This window comes from Thermobia domestica, chromosome 13, assembly GCF_964235325.1.
Source record: "Thermobia domestica chromosome 13, izTheDome1.hap1.1, whole genome shotgun sequence".
In the NCBI taxonomy this organism is placed as follows: Eukaryota; Metazoa; Arthropoda; class Insecta; order Zygentoma; family Lepismatidae; genus Thermobia; species Thermobia domestica.
The window spans coordinates 191486440-191503750 of record NC_137466.1 but is presented as its reverse complement, the minus strand read 5'-3'; the positions used below and the strand labels follow the sequence as shown (position 1 = coordinate 191503750).

The 17311-nt window shown below is 38.1% G+C and overlaps 1 protein-coding gene across 1 annotated transcript in view; it reads right to left on the bottom strand.

The window, feature by feature from the left end:
- Nucleotides 1-17311, bottom strand: part of LOC145667907 (carboxypeptidase Q-like) — a 60171-nt gene continuing 42860 nt past the window's right edge. The window contains 4 exon segments of the mRNA XM_081735334.1: nt 1-92; nt 145-684; nt 6774-7023; nt 16919-17069. Coding sequence (XP_081591460.1) covers nt 1-92; nt 145-684; nt 6774-7023; nt 16919-17069 — 1033 coding nt within the window.

Here is a 17311-nt window from a genome sequence, read left to right as displayed (position 1 = left end):
TCAAAAAGTTAAGGGGTCCTTTGGTATATCAATACTAAGATCGGCGAAAACATATGAAGTTACAGCCCATAACGCTAAAGATAAATCAAGTTCTCGTGGAGTGTGTCACTCGATCACCCGGAGAATGATGATACCAAAAGTAACGGTCACTGGAATGAATCAGTCCTGCACTAGGAACTCCGATTTCTGTCCATACTGTAATATCACTACCAGGTTCAGAACTTTCTTCCAAGTATGTTGTATTAATAGGTGTCAGAAGATTAAGAAATTCTTGCACAACACAAAAAGCATCATTGTTACCAGCAAAAGCGAGACCTACAGGAGTAAATGTGCCACCATCTGATTCCATGACAATATCTAGATTATCAGTCTCATTCGCATGTGCAGTTGAATAAGCATTAACTCCGTAATAGTTTTGTTCCTCTGCAGTCCAAAGTATGGCTCGTAGAGTCCTTCTTGGTCTCAATCCAAGACGATTAAGAAGCAAGAGAGCGTGGATTGATATAAAAGATCCACCACCATCATCCATGGCCCCTTGTCCAACATCCCAGCTGTCTAAATGTCCTGAAACTATAACAACTTTTTCTGGGTCTTCACTTCCTGTGATTTCAGCTATTGTGTTTCGAGATGTTCCCATTGGATGTATCTCAGCGCCTAAATAGATGCTGAGCACAATTCTATTACCTAATTGAAGAAAATAAATAAAGTTTAATAATTTTCGATTTTTTAAATTATGCAAAAAATTTATTCGATTTTGAAGGAGGGTATTCATTAAAGGAAAGTCGATGTGTAGATGAAATTTGTAAAATGTATTGATTGTCTGCATCCATATATGAATAAGTAGAATTAAGTAGAGTTAAAACTTTGTTACTGTGAAAAGTTATATATATATATATATATATATATATATATATATATATATATATATATATATAGTTACTGTGAAAAGTCTGAGTGCACTACTGATTTTTCAGGATTTCGACGCAAAAAAAAGACATGTATCCACACAAAACCAAGTTTGTTGAACTTTCTCTATAAAATAAGCATCATTGTTCATGTATAGAAATTAAAACATGCGGTTCTGTTTCCACTGAGACAAATTTATTGAGTATGTTTGCGTTCAATGAAATACCGACCCTTAGCCTTGATAAGAGCTTTACAAATTCCAGGCATTTATTTGATTAATTTATCAATCTTTTGCGAAACTATGTGACTCCAGTAGCTCTGGAGACAATTTCAAACATCATCAGTATTCTTTTGCATCTATTCATAGACTGTCCTGTCAATTTCATTTACAAAAAACTAGATGGGTAACAGTCAGTGATTGTTGCTTCTATTCATTTTCTTGGTGGTGTAAGTATCTTCTTTGATAAAGCCCTGTTGTAGTGCAAAGTTACATCCCCAAATCCGCGTTCCTGATGGAATACCATGCCTCACTTAAATTTTGTGAAACACGTTTTTGTCCATTTTCTATTAATTCGAACTAAATTATCAAATTGGAAGTCTCTAAAGCAACCCCAAACAGTGACGCTACCTTCTCTATGCCTTGCTGTACTGTCAGTATAACAATGGTCTTCGGAACGACGACGCACAAACTTCTAGCATTGGAATGCGAATTGTCCTGCCAGAATGTCCTCTTCCATTGTCCATAGTTTCAGTCTTTATTTTATTTTATTTCATTTTTGGCCAAAGAGAATCTTTTTTTAGTTTCCCCTCTTAAAAGAATGATTTCTTTATCGCAATCCTGTCCCAGAGATCGTAGATGTGAAGGCACTGGACCACCATCCTATGATACCGAATGGAAAATGCTTTTTCAGTTGTTGGTTCTTCCGGAGCGGTTAACGTCTATTTCGTTTGCTTGTTTCTCCAGTTAACGTATTCTTAAGAGAAGTTACTTTCGCATGATCAATGCGTTTTTGTGTAACGTTAACACCACTTTGTGACTATCTTTCAACAGCACGACATACTGCTATGCCCGATAACTGAGCGATTTTTCGCAGAGAATGACTCTCTTCTCTCAAACTAACCACGTGAGCAAGTGCTTCGACTCTTAGTTAACAATTTCTCTTCCGTATTTGCATGTTCTTCGCACTATTCAACTGTTTCATGCAAATGAAAATAGTAAGATCGCATGTCACAGATTTGCATCCAATCTTGCCCATATTGTGGCACGATTGAATAGTGTGTACACAACTGTTCGTTGTAATAAAGAGATACGTACTGACAAAGATTCATAGACACACCACTCACTAAGTGTCGTTTAAATGATGCATCATGAAACAAAGCGTGACGTTAGTTATCTGTTTATTGACAAGCAGCTATCCTCAATAAATTTGTCTCAATGTCAACAAGACCACGAATTTTCTTATCCTTATATGAACAATGTTGTTTATTTTCAAAAACGAGTCCAATAAACATACTGTATTTAATTTGAAAATTTCTAAAAAAACCAATAGTGTGCTCAGATTTTTGGCAAAATTGTAAATATAGATGTATGTATCATATAATATTTACATAGCATTTTATACGAAACGTTAGAGTAATAAGATTGTATTGAAAGATACTACGTTATAATATTAGAATAATGGCAATTCCAAACATCTATATCAGGGCCGGCGCGAGAGGAGTCGAGCCGTGCCGCCACCGCCCAGGGCGGCAAGTTTAATGGTCGGCAAAATTTGAAAAAGAAAATAATACTATCAAAATATAATGCTTCGTAATAGGTCCACATGTAAAAATAAAATTGTGTTCACCTGAGAATGTAATTGAGCTTACTTCACTCACATTCAGGAAAATACTTACTCAGTAAATTCAGAGTATTCCCCCTCATTTTAAATCCAGCGAATTCACCTCGTAGTATATTTTATTAGAACCACCCTAGTCAAAATTGGTCCTCCAGAGTAATTAACTATGCTTGACAACTGTCCCAGAGATAATTTCAACCGTCGGTTCACAGGTAACTGTTACAAGTACACATTAGGTAATGGCGAATCTGTGTTCAGAAAGTAAGAATGTTTACTGTTTTTGTTGCAAATTATTTTCCACAAGTAAAATATCTTTCACAGTTGATGGCTATAGCAATTGGCGCCTCATTTCTGAAGCTTTGACTAGTCATGATAGGTCTCCTATTCACCTCGAGTCGCAAAGATGGTGTATGGAGCTTCGATAAGACTGAAGAGTGGTCTTACAATTGAGGCAGAACATCAGAAATTGTTAAATGCCGAAGCACAACATTGGAAGAACGTAATAGAACGACTAGTTGCAATAATACAGTTTTTAGGTGAACAATATCTACCATTATGCGGAGCATCAGATACAAGTAATAATGGTAATTTTCTGAAACTCTTTGCAAAGTTTGATAGCGTCATGGCCGAACACATTAAAAGAACCATAGGAGGACAAAATAAATACCACAATTATTTAGGAAAAGATGTTCAAACTGAAATTATTCAAATTCTTAGTGAAAAAATAAAAGGTAAAACACTGTATTTGTTGAGAGCTGCAAAATACAGTATTATACTACAATACTAGACTGTACGCCAGATATTTCTGGTACAGAACAAAGGACAATAATCGTTTTGTTCATATTACATACAGTAATGAAGAATGTCTTGTAAAAATTTGCGAATTCTTTCTTGGTTTTGTACCGGTAGCAGACACCACTGGTGCAGGACTGACAGAAGTAATAATTAAACAGCAAAAGGAAATGAACATTCCTATCGAAGACATGAGAGGCCGAGGATATGACAATAGTTCCAATATGAAAGTCAAACATTCAGGTATTCAGAAGAGAATTTTAGAAATGAATTCCCTAGCCTTCTATGTTCCTTGCAGTAGTCATTCACTAAACTTTGTCGTTAACGATGCAGCCACAATATCTTACAAGTCAATACGCCGTTTCATTTTTTGTATAGTTAAAAAAGTTTATGACTTTTTTTCTGCGTCAGTTCAACGTTGGGCCATACTAAATTAACATATTAGCAGTCTCACTTTAAAATCATTAAGCACCACAAGATGGGAGATCCGAATTGATGCTCTGACTCAACTTAGATATCAAATAGGAGTTTATGATACCTTAGTTCAAATAAGTAATGACAATAGAACAGATAGAATGATCGCCCACGATGCTCTGTGTAGAACAGCTGCGTGACTTCACTTTCTTTTGCTCACTCGTTATCTGATATGACTTTTTACTTCACATAAACATAGTAAGCAAAAGTCTCCAAAACATTGATTCTTGTGTGTTGGATGTAGTCGGGTTTCTTGAAAATATATCTGAGTACCTTGAGAAAAGCAGAAATGATGCAAAATTTCAATGTTACTTAGTTCTTTACAATACGATTTTCTTTACAATACGTATAAGTAATCTTAAAGATACGCCACCTGAACTTTTGTCTGAAAAGTGTACTAAACTTGCCGCATTTTAATACACGAAGAATCAAAAGATATTAACCCCAGTGATTTGAAAGAAGAACTGAAAGTATCATTCGCTATAATTAAGCCTAAAAAGTTAAAAAAAAAAAGAGAGAGAGAGAGAGAGAGAGAGATTTTAAATTTAATTAAGGAACATGAATTTGCTCCCAATGTCAGTGTTGCACTTTGGATTTTGTTAACCTTACCGATAACAGTGGCAAGTAGAAAAAGAAGTTTATCGAAACTTAAGCTTATTAAAAACTATCTACATTCTTCCATGTCTGAAACACGCTTGAGTGGTCTAGCGTGTTTTAGTACATTATAAGGCTTAGGCTAATCGCTTAGTTTTGCCGTAATATCTGATTCACTATATTATCTTCATGTTCCATAATCTATTGGAAACAATTTTTGTTATAAAATAAGCTTAAAAATTAAAATTTAGTCGTGACTAAAGCATTTTTATTTTTTTTTTTCTGGATGCGCGACTGTATATCACAGACATACAGCAAAATTGAGCATATTGAATGTGTCATGTATGGAGTCGTTTAAACATTACGTAAGCATTCGGCAGAGGTAGTTCAATTTTTTGTTTACTTTTACATTTCATATATGTTTTAAATGGGGCGTTTTACTTTTTCGTGACACTTGGACGTCTTCTGTCAAAATAAGATTTACGGATTAAAGGGGCTGCATGTGAAAGTACCGCTCAAGGCGGCAAAACAGCTAGCGCCGGCCCTGATCTACATTTCACTGGTTTTGGTATTAGTAACATTGCTTTCACGGTGAAAGATAGCATTGTATTGGTATCTCTGCTTTCAAGCACACTGATATTCCCGCGTTCAAAGTCACGTGAAACAACTCAGTTGAGAAGCCATTTCTGACGTGAGTGGTTGCAGTTCCACAGTGACATGTAGGTGCACGAACGACCACGACAAGCAATAATCCAGGTTGGAACTGCGTTTAGAGATCGCTTTGACAAACGACCCACCTCATACAGAATCTCTGCTTAATTGAAAGATACGTATGTTTGCTTTATGCTGTGTCAAAGGCAGCTACGTAGGACATGGAGGCCCATACATCTGTTTGTACAGCACTGTGGACCACGTATAGATTCATTGGATACATGATTCGTATTTGTGAGTAGTTAACTATAATATATGCTAAGTAAATAAACTAAAGGTAAAATTACACTGACATTTCTCCCTGTGATATTCGAACCTAGGAGGCAGGGGCGGATCCAGGACGAACTTCTGAGGGAGCGGTGGGTTGTAATATTGCTACTTAGAGCTAGTTTTAATAGCTCCAAACTCTGGGATGAGTTTTATTTAGATATAAAATAAGAAGGTTTCCTCTTCTGGGGGGGGGGGCAGCGATCACCCCGGTCACCCCCCTGAATTCGCCCTTGCAAGGAGAACAGGAATATCTCCGTCTTTCTGAGTAACCGATGAATTAAGCGATTTTGAGCAGAGAAGGGCGTGATGTTTGGAAATACCATTACCGAAAATATCATATATTTTTTTTATACCGGTGATTATACTGTAGCAATATTGTGAGGAAGCCCAGAGTGTGTAGAAATTCCATTATATGCACTTTCTAATTACGGTGAATGTGGTTCGAATTCCACGTTAGACTGTAGGTCCGCGTCTCATCTAGCTTCGCTAATAGAAGGGACGCTAAACTAAAAACAATCAAATAAAATCTAAGAACTGTGACTCTAGTACTAGTGCAAGAAGAGGAGGACATAGCAGGAATATAACTTTACATATAATTCTTTACACCGGTGACTAGCAATAGTGAGGTGAGAGATTGATTGATATCTAGATTACCAATGAAATACATTTCAGATCATGTTGTTATATTCATCTGGCCCTCTTCTTTGTATACATACTTCGTAAGAGGACACTAGTGTTTTATTATCTTTCTCTGTGTAATGTTGGAACCAATTGGCCAATTTGAGTTGTATTCAGATTTCTTTGGCGATATAGTATATTCAATCATATTATATTACGTAACTATACTGTATTATATAGTATACTATATTATATTTTAGTAAATTTTACTATAATATAGTATATTACAATTAGTACTTTGTAAATTGTCCAATATTGTATTTGAATTCATACATTGGTTTCAAAGTTAATTTCTTCCAAATAAGCATGTCAAAGATTCCCATTGCTTTTAAATCCAGAAGAAAAGATTTCATCTTTCCTCTACTTTTCGCAATATTCTTTTCCTTCTTTTACCTTTTCAAACTCTCGCTGTTAGAAAATTTTCCATTACATGGTAGATATGCACTTTTGCTAGTTACATTATACATGACACAGAAAACAAACTGAAAAATATACAAAATGATTTAATACCTCGATCCTGCATTCTCTGCAACATCTCAGCATCCTCCACTGTGATGGCAGCAACGGGTATCTTAGTAACATTATCGTCATAGTACATTAAACCAGTGTGAGGAGTGTCCATTGAAAAATCTGTCAATGATCGAAGTAAAGTAGCGACCGCTCCAACTTTAGCAGCTTCGATTGCACCGTTTCATCTATATTGTATGGCGTTGCCGTACCCTGTCCACTCTTCATTATACACCACAATTTTACCTTTAGCCTGAAAATTGTGAACAACATTTTTTAATTAATTTTCTACATTGTAAATTAACAGAGTATACAAGCAGTCATAACCCGTTTAAAAAATATGTAAAATATTCTGCAAAATATATTTTGAATATCTACAAAATTCAATTAATTTCGTTTCCCAAATACAGAGTAGAACAGAGGAAACATATGCTTTTTAAACTGCTAGTACTGGGCAACTAGTAGGGGTATTGATTTTGAGCGAGGTCTCATTGATGTTCTTGGTAGTAACCTACTGATATAAATTGAGGTGAGAATCCATCAGAATCCTTTGACCAACAACACAAGAACTTTCTGTGTTCAGTTTACAGCACTGACGTCCTATAGATGGATCAGCAAAGCTATATTGTAAAATTGTTGCCTTGTGAATATTATTATAATGATCTATACCAAGAGTTGAGAACCACAAAGTTAGCCACCTTCATCCATGGCTGAAATTGAGTGTTGCTATTGAATTGTGACACCATAAAACGAACCTTTTTTTCGTAAGAGATACGTAAGATACTAGCTGAAGTGCACACTTTTGGCTTGGTAGGATATAAAATTGATTAAATACGTACGTATAACAACTCCCTCACTTCTGCCTGGAATAAAATCATACAATCACGGAAATTCGGAAATGCCCCACTGGAAAATAAATTCTTAACTTATGACAGTAGTTGAATTTGAAATAAATTACTATCAGTATACTAGCATTCATAATAAACCTGTCCTAGATGTACTTTAATGTAGTATATCTTATTTTTATTTCATCCGGTGTGATTTTAGGCAGCTTAATTCACTACTGCTAAGCCATACCGGCCCATATATTTACCCAATTTGATCATTGACCTGTCGTTCAATAAATGTCTCCATCTTCGTTGTGTCCGCCACACTGAATTCGTGTAAGTGAATGAAATCGTCGGATTCTATGTATTAATAATTCCCTCCTTATATTAAATTTCGTGTCTCTATAATAACACGTGTTTGTATTAAAATTGCGTCGAATTATAAGTCTAACAGTTCTGACCCAGTTATGAACCTAGGACTCAGCATGCATACGTGAATACATTTGTATCTAGATATTTTGTCTAAAATGGGTCCTACGCCTATGTTCACTAAGTTGGTGAAACATACTTGAGATCGTTAGACTTTTGTGTAGAAAAGTACTCATTTCATTTAAGACAGTATCCTATCTTACATCCATCCTTTTTCTTCTTCGTTTCGCTATCTTGCCCCACTAATTTGTTTAGTTCTAAATTGCAACCCTTAGGCTTCTGATACAACCTACTGGGAAATGCTAAGTGTTGCATAATCTACCTTCAACCAGAGTTAAAATGAAGGACCGCCACATTACAATACTGTCGCTGTCGTTTCTTTCGGTTTTATACTTTATAGCTAAACTAAAATTTCAGTCTTTAACACATGATGCAATTCGTCTTATTGGATAGATATAATGTTTTAAGCCATTTTTCATCTAACTCATCCCGTGGCTCTGATGAAAAAACTATATCTAAAACTGTAATACAAGTATGTATTGTCGATCTTCCATGGTCTCTCATTGAATACAATAATAGAAAGTTTTTTTTAATGTAAACTTCTAAATAGAAGTTAACAATTGTAAATATTATTATATTAATACACCGTATACTTTAATATTGTATTATACTCATATCTGATGCTAACATTTATTTACAGTACATGTATTATGTACAATTTGTAAAAAAAAAAAAAGCTATTTTTAAACTTTCTACAGCTATGTGATTTTAGGTGGTTTAATTTACTATTGTTAAGTAATGTTGGCTCATATTGAGCCAATTCGGTCACTGACCAGTGGAGCAATAAATATCTCCGCCTTCGTTGTGTCCGCCTCACTGAATTCGTGCATTCGGGTTCAATATATTAGTAACTCCTTCCCTATATTAAATTTCGTGCCCTTGTATCCAAGAGTTTAGGCGAAACATGTAATGATTATTAACTTCTCCTGCAAATACAAGTGAAACCACCAAATTCGTGCAATATGCATGAGATGTTTGTATTCTGTGTATTAAAATTTCCAAACATACCAAATTTCGTACCACACATACCAAATTTCATACCACACATATCAAATTTCATACCTGTATATCCAACAGTTTAAAAAAGAAAAACGATCCACTCTGGAGCACGACAGCTATGCCGAATTCGTGCGTGAATGTTACATATATTTTTCGTGCCTTTATGTGACATTGTTTAAGGAAAACATATAATAATGTTACACTTTCTAATGAAAAATCTGCTTCCACACACTTTATTGCAGTTTTCCTACTGTTGATTAGGATTCCCTAGTAGACAATAGTTGAGGCTGTCTCGTCTTTTGGTGTGTACCTGTTTCTAATGGAAGAGCACTGTTTCGTCTCTACTGCGTCGTGAGTAACCCTATTATCTAATGAAAGTGTGATAAAAGGTAGCCTGCAACTATTCTGAAACTCAAATGAAAAATGAAATAAAATCTTTCACCTTTAAGTCCCACGGTTATGTCATCATCATAGGTATTCTGCCATTATTGGCAGGTCATTTGCCGCAGCTGAGAAGCTTCCATGCTCCACGGTCCTCCGCTAACCTTTTCGTCTTCGCGTATGATCTTTCTGTTTTAATATCATCCATTAATTGTAGTCTCCTTCGCCCCCTCCCTCTCTTTCCCGCCACCATACCCTCTAGGACGTCCCTCATGATACAATCTCTTCTTAGGCAATGTCCCAACCAGTTTATCTTCCTCTTCCTAATTATATCTAAAAGTGTTCTTTTCTCACCCACCATTTCTAACACTCTCTCATTCGTTTTCTGCTCGTCCCAACTAATTCTTTCCATTCTTCTCCACACTCACATTTCGAAAGCTTCCAGTCGATTTTCGTCACCTTTACGTAATGTCCACGTTTCCGCTCCATACAGTACAACACTCCACACTAGGGTGGAGTGAAAAAACTTTTTTCACCGAGCAAAACGCCTGGGGTCCAAAAAGTTGCGTAGTGGCCTGTTGACAACGGGTGTAAAATATTTCCTTGATCGGTTGATATCTTCAGGTTGCGCATGCGCACTGAAGTTTGGCGTAAATGAGAAAAATTTAAAAAAATAGGATATTTTAATTTAATTTTTTTTGGTCACCAAGCAAAACGCTTGGGGTCCAAAAAGTTGACAACGGGTGTAAAATATTTCCTTGATCGGTTGATATCTTCAGGTTGCGCATGCGCACTGAAGTTTGGCGTAAATGAGAAAAATTTTAAAACAGAATATTTTAATTTAATTTTTTTTTTGGTCACCAAGCAAAACGCTTGGGGTCCAAAAAGTTGACAACGGGTGTAAAATATTTCCTTGATCGGTTGATATTTTCAGGTTGAGCATGCGCACTGGAGTAACATCCTTTTTTGCTTTACCAATAAATGCTATTATTCCATTAAGCCCAATTCGTGCGCTGAAGTTCTGTTAGCAACATTCATGTATTGTTTGTAAGAGTAAGTTAAGAAGCAATTAGTTAATTATTCATTAATTAATTAATGATTAACAGGGGCGAAAATCTTTCTTAGTTTCAAACTTCGGCATCACGAGCCGATTCAGAAGACGTGCCCGGATGAAACCATCGCGCCTGTTCTGTCCACAGACTTGAGTTGCAGCTTCTGTCACCACACGAATGCATCGTTCGACTGCTTGCGTATGGCACGGTAGATCCTTCCACCACAGATTTTGAAGTTGATCTTGATCCAAGCTATCTTCTGGCAGTCCAATAACGAGTGGCGGTTCGGTGAGAGCGAGGTCTTGCCAAAAGATTTTGTCTGTGTAATCCTTGGCGCTGAAGTTCAACGGCGGAACTTCGAAGGTTCGAATCGAGCCGCCAGGACCAGGAGGAGTCTCTCTTGCCTTCAGGATTCGTTTCTTGGCCAAAGTACGAATATGAGGAATCTCGTCATGCAGCATCGCCAGTAGGAGGTTTTCGGAATGTGCGGCGAAGGCGTTTCTCTGCATGGTGTCGTAAACGACCTTCTTCAGTTCCGGATCGAGGTACTGCGACAATTGCATGGAATGCCATAGATTCTTTGGTGCATCCGTGATCTTCCAATGGCGCTTGATATTGAACCACATTGGAGCGTACACGCGGACCACGAACGTGGACAGGATGACTAGGTTTTCAGATGGGATTTCACTCGCCACATACAGCCGCAAGATTCGATTTGCAGTAGTCAACCATCGTGAATTGGACAACATGCCAGGACTTCTTCCTCCCAGCCCTTGCGGGAATTGCCTGGTTGCGACAGCCCGACAGATGTCGAGTAGATACTGCTGGTCGGTGCTGAGGTCTGGGACGACGTCTGGAAAACTGCCTTGGATAGGCTGGAACTCCAGGAGAGGAAGGTTCTCGCAAATATGAAGGATCTTTGCGAGTGGTCCCGTATACCCTCGTGGGCTACTCGTAGGTCCCTCTAGATACTCGATTAGATGACGTAGGGTAAACTCATTGAAGCGGAGTTGACAGACTATCCACTGCAATGGCTTGCCCAGCTGAACATCCAGGCAATGAATAACCGCATTTCGCTTTCCTGTGTTGACAGCAGTAACGTCGCTGCCGATCGCCTGCAGTCCCGACAACTCCATGTTCACGACGGTATTCCAGGATTGCATTCGTAATTGCTATAGCAGATCCGGATTTTGGTGTAACGTGTCCGAAGTATGTAGACTCTGGTTCACTGATTAGGGACACGTGTTCCTCCACAATCTCACTGCGGTGTAATTTTCCATCAGCCACCATTTCAACAGACATCGTTTTCTTCTTTCTCCCGTCGAAGTAGAGTGCCCGCAGTGGTTGGAGCTGGAGAGGCGGATCTTGTAAACCCTCCCTCATCTTCTCTCGCTCTCGCCTGACTTTGCTTCTGTCGATGACCGTACTCTCAGCTGACGGATGGGCTGTGTCGTGCAGAATAGCAGAAGCAATCGCTGCGGCAGGCCTGTCAGCAATCCCATATCTGTCTAACACCTGGGCAAACGTGGGAAGTTTGAGACTGGTACAGGGCGACTGCTTTGTGGATTTCCGGGTATCGAAGGTTACTGATTGGTCAGTTGTCTCAGCACTAGCAGATTCCGCGCAATCGACGACATCGTTGGAATCCGAATAGTCAGCTTCCGTGTCAAATTGGGAACTTGGACCGGGGTCTTCCTTCCGCTTTTTGAAAGATCTTGCTCTGGCTGCTTCGGACTCCTTCCTACTTAATCGTTTCTGAATGGCCTTGGTGACTTTGACGTCCAGTCTCCCAATGAACATCTGCCGAGCTGTTCTCTGGTCGACAATAAATTCTTCCCTTTCTCGCACTGGCAGAGGGAAAATTTCTGACATTTGCAAGCGGCGATGTCGAACAACTTGCCATTTTCATCTAGAAATGCGTCCAGCGATTTCTTGAAAGCGTCTACGTTCCTTCGACTTAAGGAACACTTCTTCAGCTTCTGTACTTTCTCAGATCCTTCTTAATTAGTTCCACGACTCTCTGGTGACTCAATGTCGGAATCGATGCCTTAGTCCATACCTCCTCTACCTGACAGGCCACTTCGTCTGCGATGAAAGACAGAGGCTGGTCTTTCTTGCTCAGCTGCTTCTTTTCTTCACGCTTGAATTCCACGTACTTCAGGACACTTAGATGTGTGGGAAGAACTGCATCCGGTAAGCGGGAGGCACTCCCTAAAACCGGGCAGTCAACCTGACGTCTTATTTTCGAAAGATTATAAGTTTTCTCAGTCATTTTTTTTTTTTTTTTTACTGTGTAATTGTCCGTTTACCCTTCTACCTGTCTCGGAACATTACTGCGACTGTTGCACGTGGACTCTTTGTTCATTTCACTTCCTCAGCTAACTATACGGCAACAATCGCTCTCTGCAACAAAGAAAAAATGCGTATTAGGTTAAATATTTAAACAAGAAACAAATGAAAAATAGTAAATACACATATTCCGATAATGAATGAGAAACGACAAAAATATGGTGTAACAATTTTATTTCATTTCACATTTGGTGACAAAAAAAAAAATTAAAATATCCCATTTTTTCAAATTTTCCTCATTTACGCCAAACTTCAGTGCGCATGCGCAACCTGAAGATATCAACCGATCAAGGAAATATTTTACACCCGTTGTCACCAGGCCACTGAACAACTTGTTGGACCCCAGGCGTTTTGCTTGGTGACAAAAAAATAGTAAAAAAAATAAAATCTCCCATTTTTTCAAATTTTCCTCATTTTCGCCAAACTTCAGTGCACATGCGCAACCTGAAGATATCAACCGATCAAGGAAATATTTTACACCCGTTGTCACCAGACCACTACGCAACTTTTTGGACCCCAGGCGTTTTGCTTGGTGAAAAAAGTTTTTTTTACTCCACCCTACTCCACACGAAGCATTTTATGAGTCTTTTTCTCAACTCTTTGTTCAAGGTCCCACAAAACAGACTTTTCTTTCTTTTAAAGGCTTCTTTCGCCATTCCTATCCTTGCTTTTATTTCACGTTCGCATTTCATGTCATTACTAAGAATACTACCCAGGTATCGAAAACTATTCACTTGTTCTATTTTCTCCCCTCCTACTTTTATATTTGACACAGACCCCTTCGTTCTAATCACCATGGCTTTTGTCTTTCTAACATTTATTTTCATCCCATATTCTTCAAAGCCCTTTCTCATTTTTTCGAACATTTTATTGATTTTCTTTTCAGATTCTGCAACAAGCGCCATATCGTCTGCAAATCTTATGCATCTAATCATTCTACCTCCTACCGAAATGCCATCATCATCATGTAGGCTCTTTTTCACTATCTCTTCTAGATAGACATTAAATAGTGTTGGCGAGAGGCAGCATCCTTGTCGAACTCCCCTTCCAATTGCACTCTCTTCCGTCAGTTCTTCCCCTATCCTAACACTTACTTGTTGGTTCATGTATAAGTTTCTTATGAGTCTTCTATCTTTCCATTCCAACCATATCTTTGTTAGAACTCCCAACAACAATTCCCAATTCACGCGGTCAAAAGCCTTTTCTAGATCAATAAATACAACATACACCTCTTTCCCTTTTTCTATAAATCTTTCACCGATCACCCTTAATAATCCAATTGCATCTCTTGTGCCCTTGCCTCTTCTGAACCCGAACTGCTCTTCCTCAACATCTTTATTTGTTCTTCCATATAACCTTCTGTTCAGTATTCGAAACAGAATTTTAGCTGCATGAAATATGAGACTAATAGTTCTATAATCCTCACAACTCTTTGGGTTCGATTTCTTAGTCATCAGTATCATGATCGTTTTCAGGAAGTCTCTTGGTCATTCTCCTGTTTCATATATTTCATTGCATAGTCGCCACAATTCTTTCTTTCCCTTGTCTCCTATATTTTTAATGAATTCGATTGGTATGTTATCTATTCCTGTTGCCTTTCCATTCCTAATCTCGGATATAGCCTTTTCAAACTCATCCCGAAGAATACTAAATCCTTTATCATCCTCGCCTACTTCATTTTCCACTTCAACATTTAGGCTACACGGTCTATCCCTACTCTCATATAAGTTTTCAGCGTATTCTTTCCACCTTCCTATGACCTCATTTCTCTCGTTGACTACCTTCCCATTCTTATTTTCTACTGCCATCATAATACTCCCTTGTTTCCTCCGAAATTCCATAGATTTCACTTCCTTGTACATTTCCTCATATTTCCCAACTCTTTCCGATTCTTATATGTCCTTGCATTTTCTTTTGTAAAACTCTTCCCTCGCTCTGTCTGTTTCTCTTCGTAATTCATTATTTAACTTTCTGTACATCTTTCTGCCCTCTTCTGTATCAACCTTTTCCACATCTTCCTCTCCCTCATTTTCTGCAACATCTGCTCTGTAACCCATGGTTTCTTAGTAATTTTTTGTTCGCGGTAACCTACTGTTTCTTCTGCAGCCTGCTGTAAGCAACATTTAATGTGTTCCCACCGTGCGTTACTACCTGCGCGTATCCTTTCCTCGTTTGAACATTTTTCTTCGAATTTTTCAGCGAAAAGATTTCTTATTTCCTCGTTTTTCAACTTTTCAGTATTCAACACTTTGTTACCTACTTTTCTTCTGCCTACATTTTTCAGTTGAATATCTACTTCGGCCAGCACAAGATTATGATCAGAGAAAATATCAGCCCCGGGAAGGGTCTTCGCGTTCTTTAAGCTATTCCAATACCTGTCCTGAATCATAACATAGTCTATCTGATATCTTCCACCGTCTATGGGTGATTTCCATGTATATCTTCTTCTCTTGTGCTGATTGAACCAAGTGTTCCCAATTACTAGTGAATTCTGTCTACAGAATTTCACCAGTCCCTCTCCCCTTTCATTTCTTTCGCCTAAACCATATTTGCCTACGATACTACCTTCCTGTTTTTCTCCTACAACTGCATTGAAATCTCCCATTAGAATTATGCATGCACCCTTCTTCTCCCTATCTATAATTTCTTCTATTTTCTCATAATTTTCCTCTACTTCTTCATTTGCATGCGAAGTCGTCGGTGCATATGTCTGTATCACCACTAGATCCTTCGTTTTCCATTTAAGTCTTAACATCATAACTCTATCATCAATAAATTCTACTTTCACTGCCTTCTCCTTTAAGCGCTTTCCAAGAATTATTGCTACGCCATTATGACCGCCCTTTTCATTACCTGAGTAAAACATTCTATATCCTTCGCTGTTTAATACCCCATTACCTTCCCATCTAACTTCACAAACGCCTACAAATCTAAATTATTTTGTTTCATTTCTTCTTTAAGATTTTCTAATTTTCCTCCCTGTAACATAGTACGTACGTTCCATGTCCCTATCCTAAACCTTTTGCTCTTCCTTGTCTTTCTTTCTCTGTTTGTCTTCCCCCATTATTACTTTCTCGTCCAATAGTCCTTCCCAAGCCATCCCCCTCCCGGAGATCCGAATGGGGGGATATTTTACCTCCGGAACTACATTTTGACCTGCGAAAGACCATTGTTCATATGTTCTCTTTTTGCTGCCAGCAAACTAGGGAAAATAGAGTTTTGGTTTCCTGTTGCCTTCCACCCCGCAGTATCCCAACCGTTAAATTAACTCTGAGCACGCCTTTGGACTAATGTCCAAGTTGCCGTACCAATCACTATGATTTCTTGTACTGGAGAACTGCTGCCTTCTCCCAGAACACTCTTCGTTTGGCTACTCCATTTAGACCAATTCGGTAGGGGTGGCCCTTCTGGTAGTGAACTACCACCGACACAGCTCTAAATTTCACTGTAGCACGCAATCCTCCCCACCCGACACATAAGTGTCTTCGTAAAGGTGGTGTTTATCGGGGAGGGAAATCTTTCACCTTTAAGTCCCACGGTTATGTAGTGTAGGCTAAAGAAGATGGTGATGATGAAAAAATAATAAAATGGTGGAATGAAGAAAGTAAGAAAAGTCCGAGAAAAGCTATGCACACGGTGTTTGTTTACCACAAAATCCATTTGGAGCGAGTTGGGATTGAACCAGGAACCCCACACACCTGAGGTGAACGTCTTCTACTGAGACACCACGACCTCAGGAGACTTGAATGAAGATATGGAAATCAGTTCAGTATTCTTTTTTAGTGATTGATACTAAAACATACATACCACATCCATTAAATTTCTATTACAAATTAATACAGACGAAAATTCCAAAAGCCAAATACTGCCAATTTTTTTCGTTCTTCTAAAGTGGTGACAACCCACTCTATAACTCATGAATTAATACGTTGTCTTTACCAAACAAGTCATAAATACATGTGATAGACTAAGCAGTATATTTTCTCGACATACTACAGATAGTTATAATTACAAGTATACATATAAAATGTATATTTCTTTATTTTCTTACCTCACTAGCCCTCTGTCTTAATTCGTCAAACGTTCTAACGACAAGAACCTCTGCTGTGATGCCTTCAGGTGGAGTTCCAATTGTTCCTCCGAGGCCAAGAATTCTTAAACTAGCATTTCGAGGCTTAATCAACTGCAGTGACTCCTCACCTCTACAAAAGTAACGAAAGAATATCGTGAATTACTTAGTTATTGACGATCTTTTCCAGAAAAAAATGGTTATTTATCATATATTTGGACATCGAACCTGGAATGTTGTGTTCGCATTTGAACGTTGACGCATCTTTAACATTTAAGCTGGATTCAGTTCATTTTATTTTTCCTTTGAAGTTTCTTGAAACATTGCAGTTAACACTATTCTGAAAACCTCCTTTCTTTGTGACACTACCGTTAA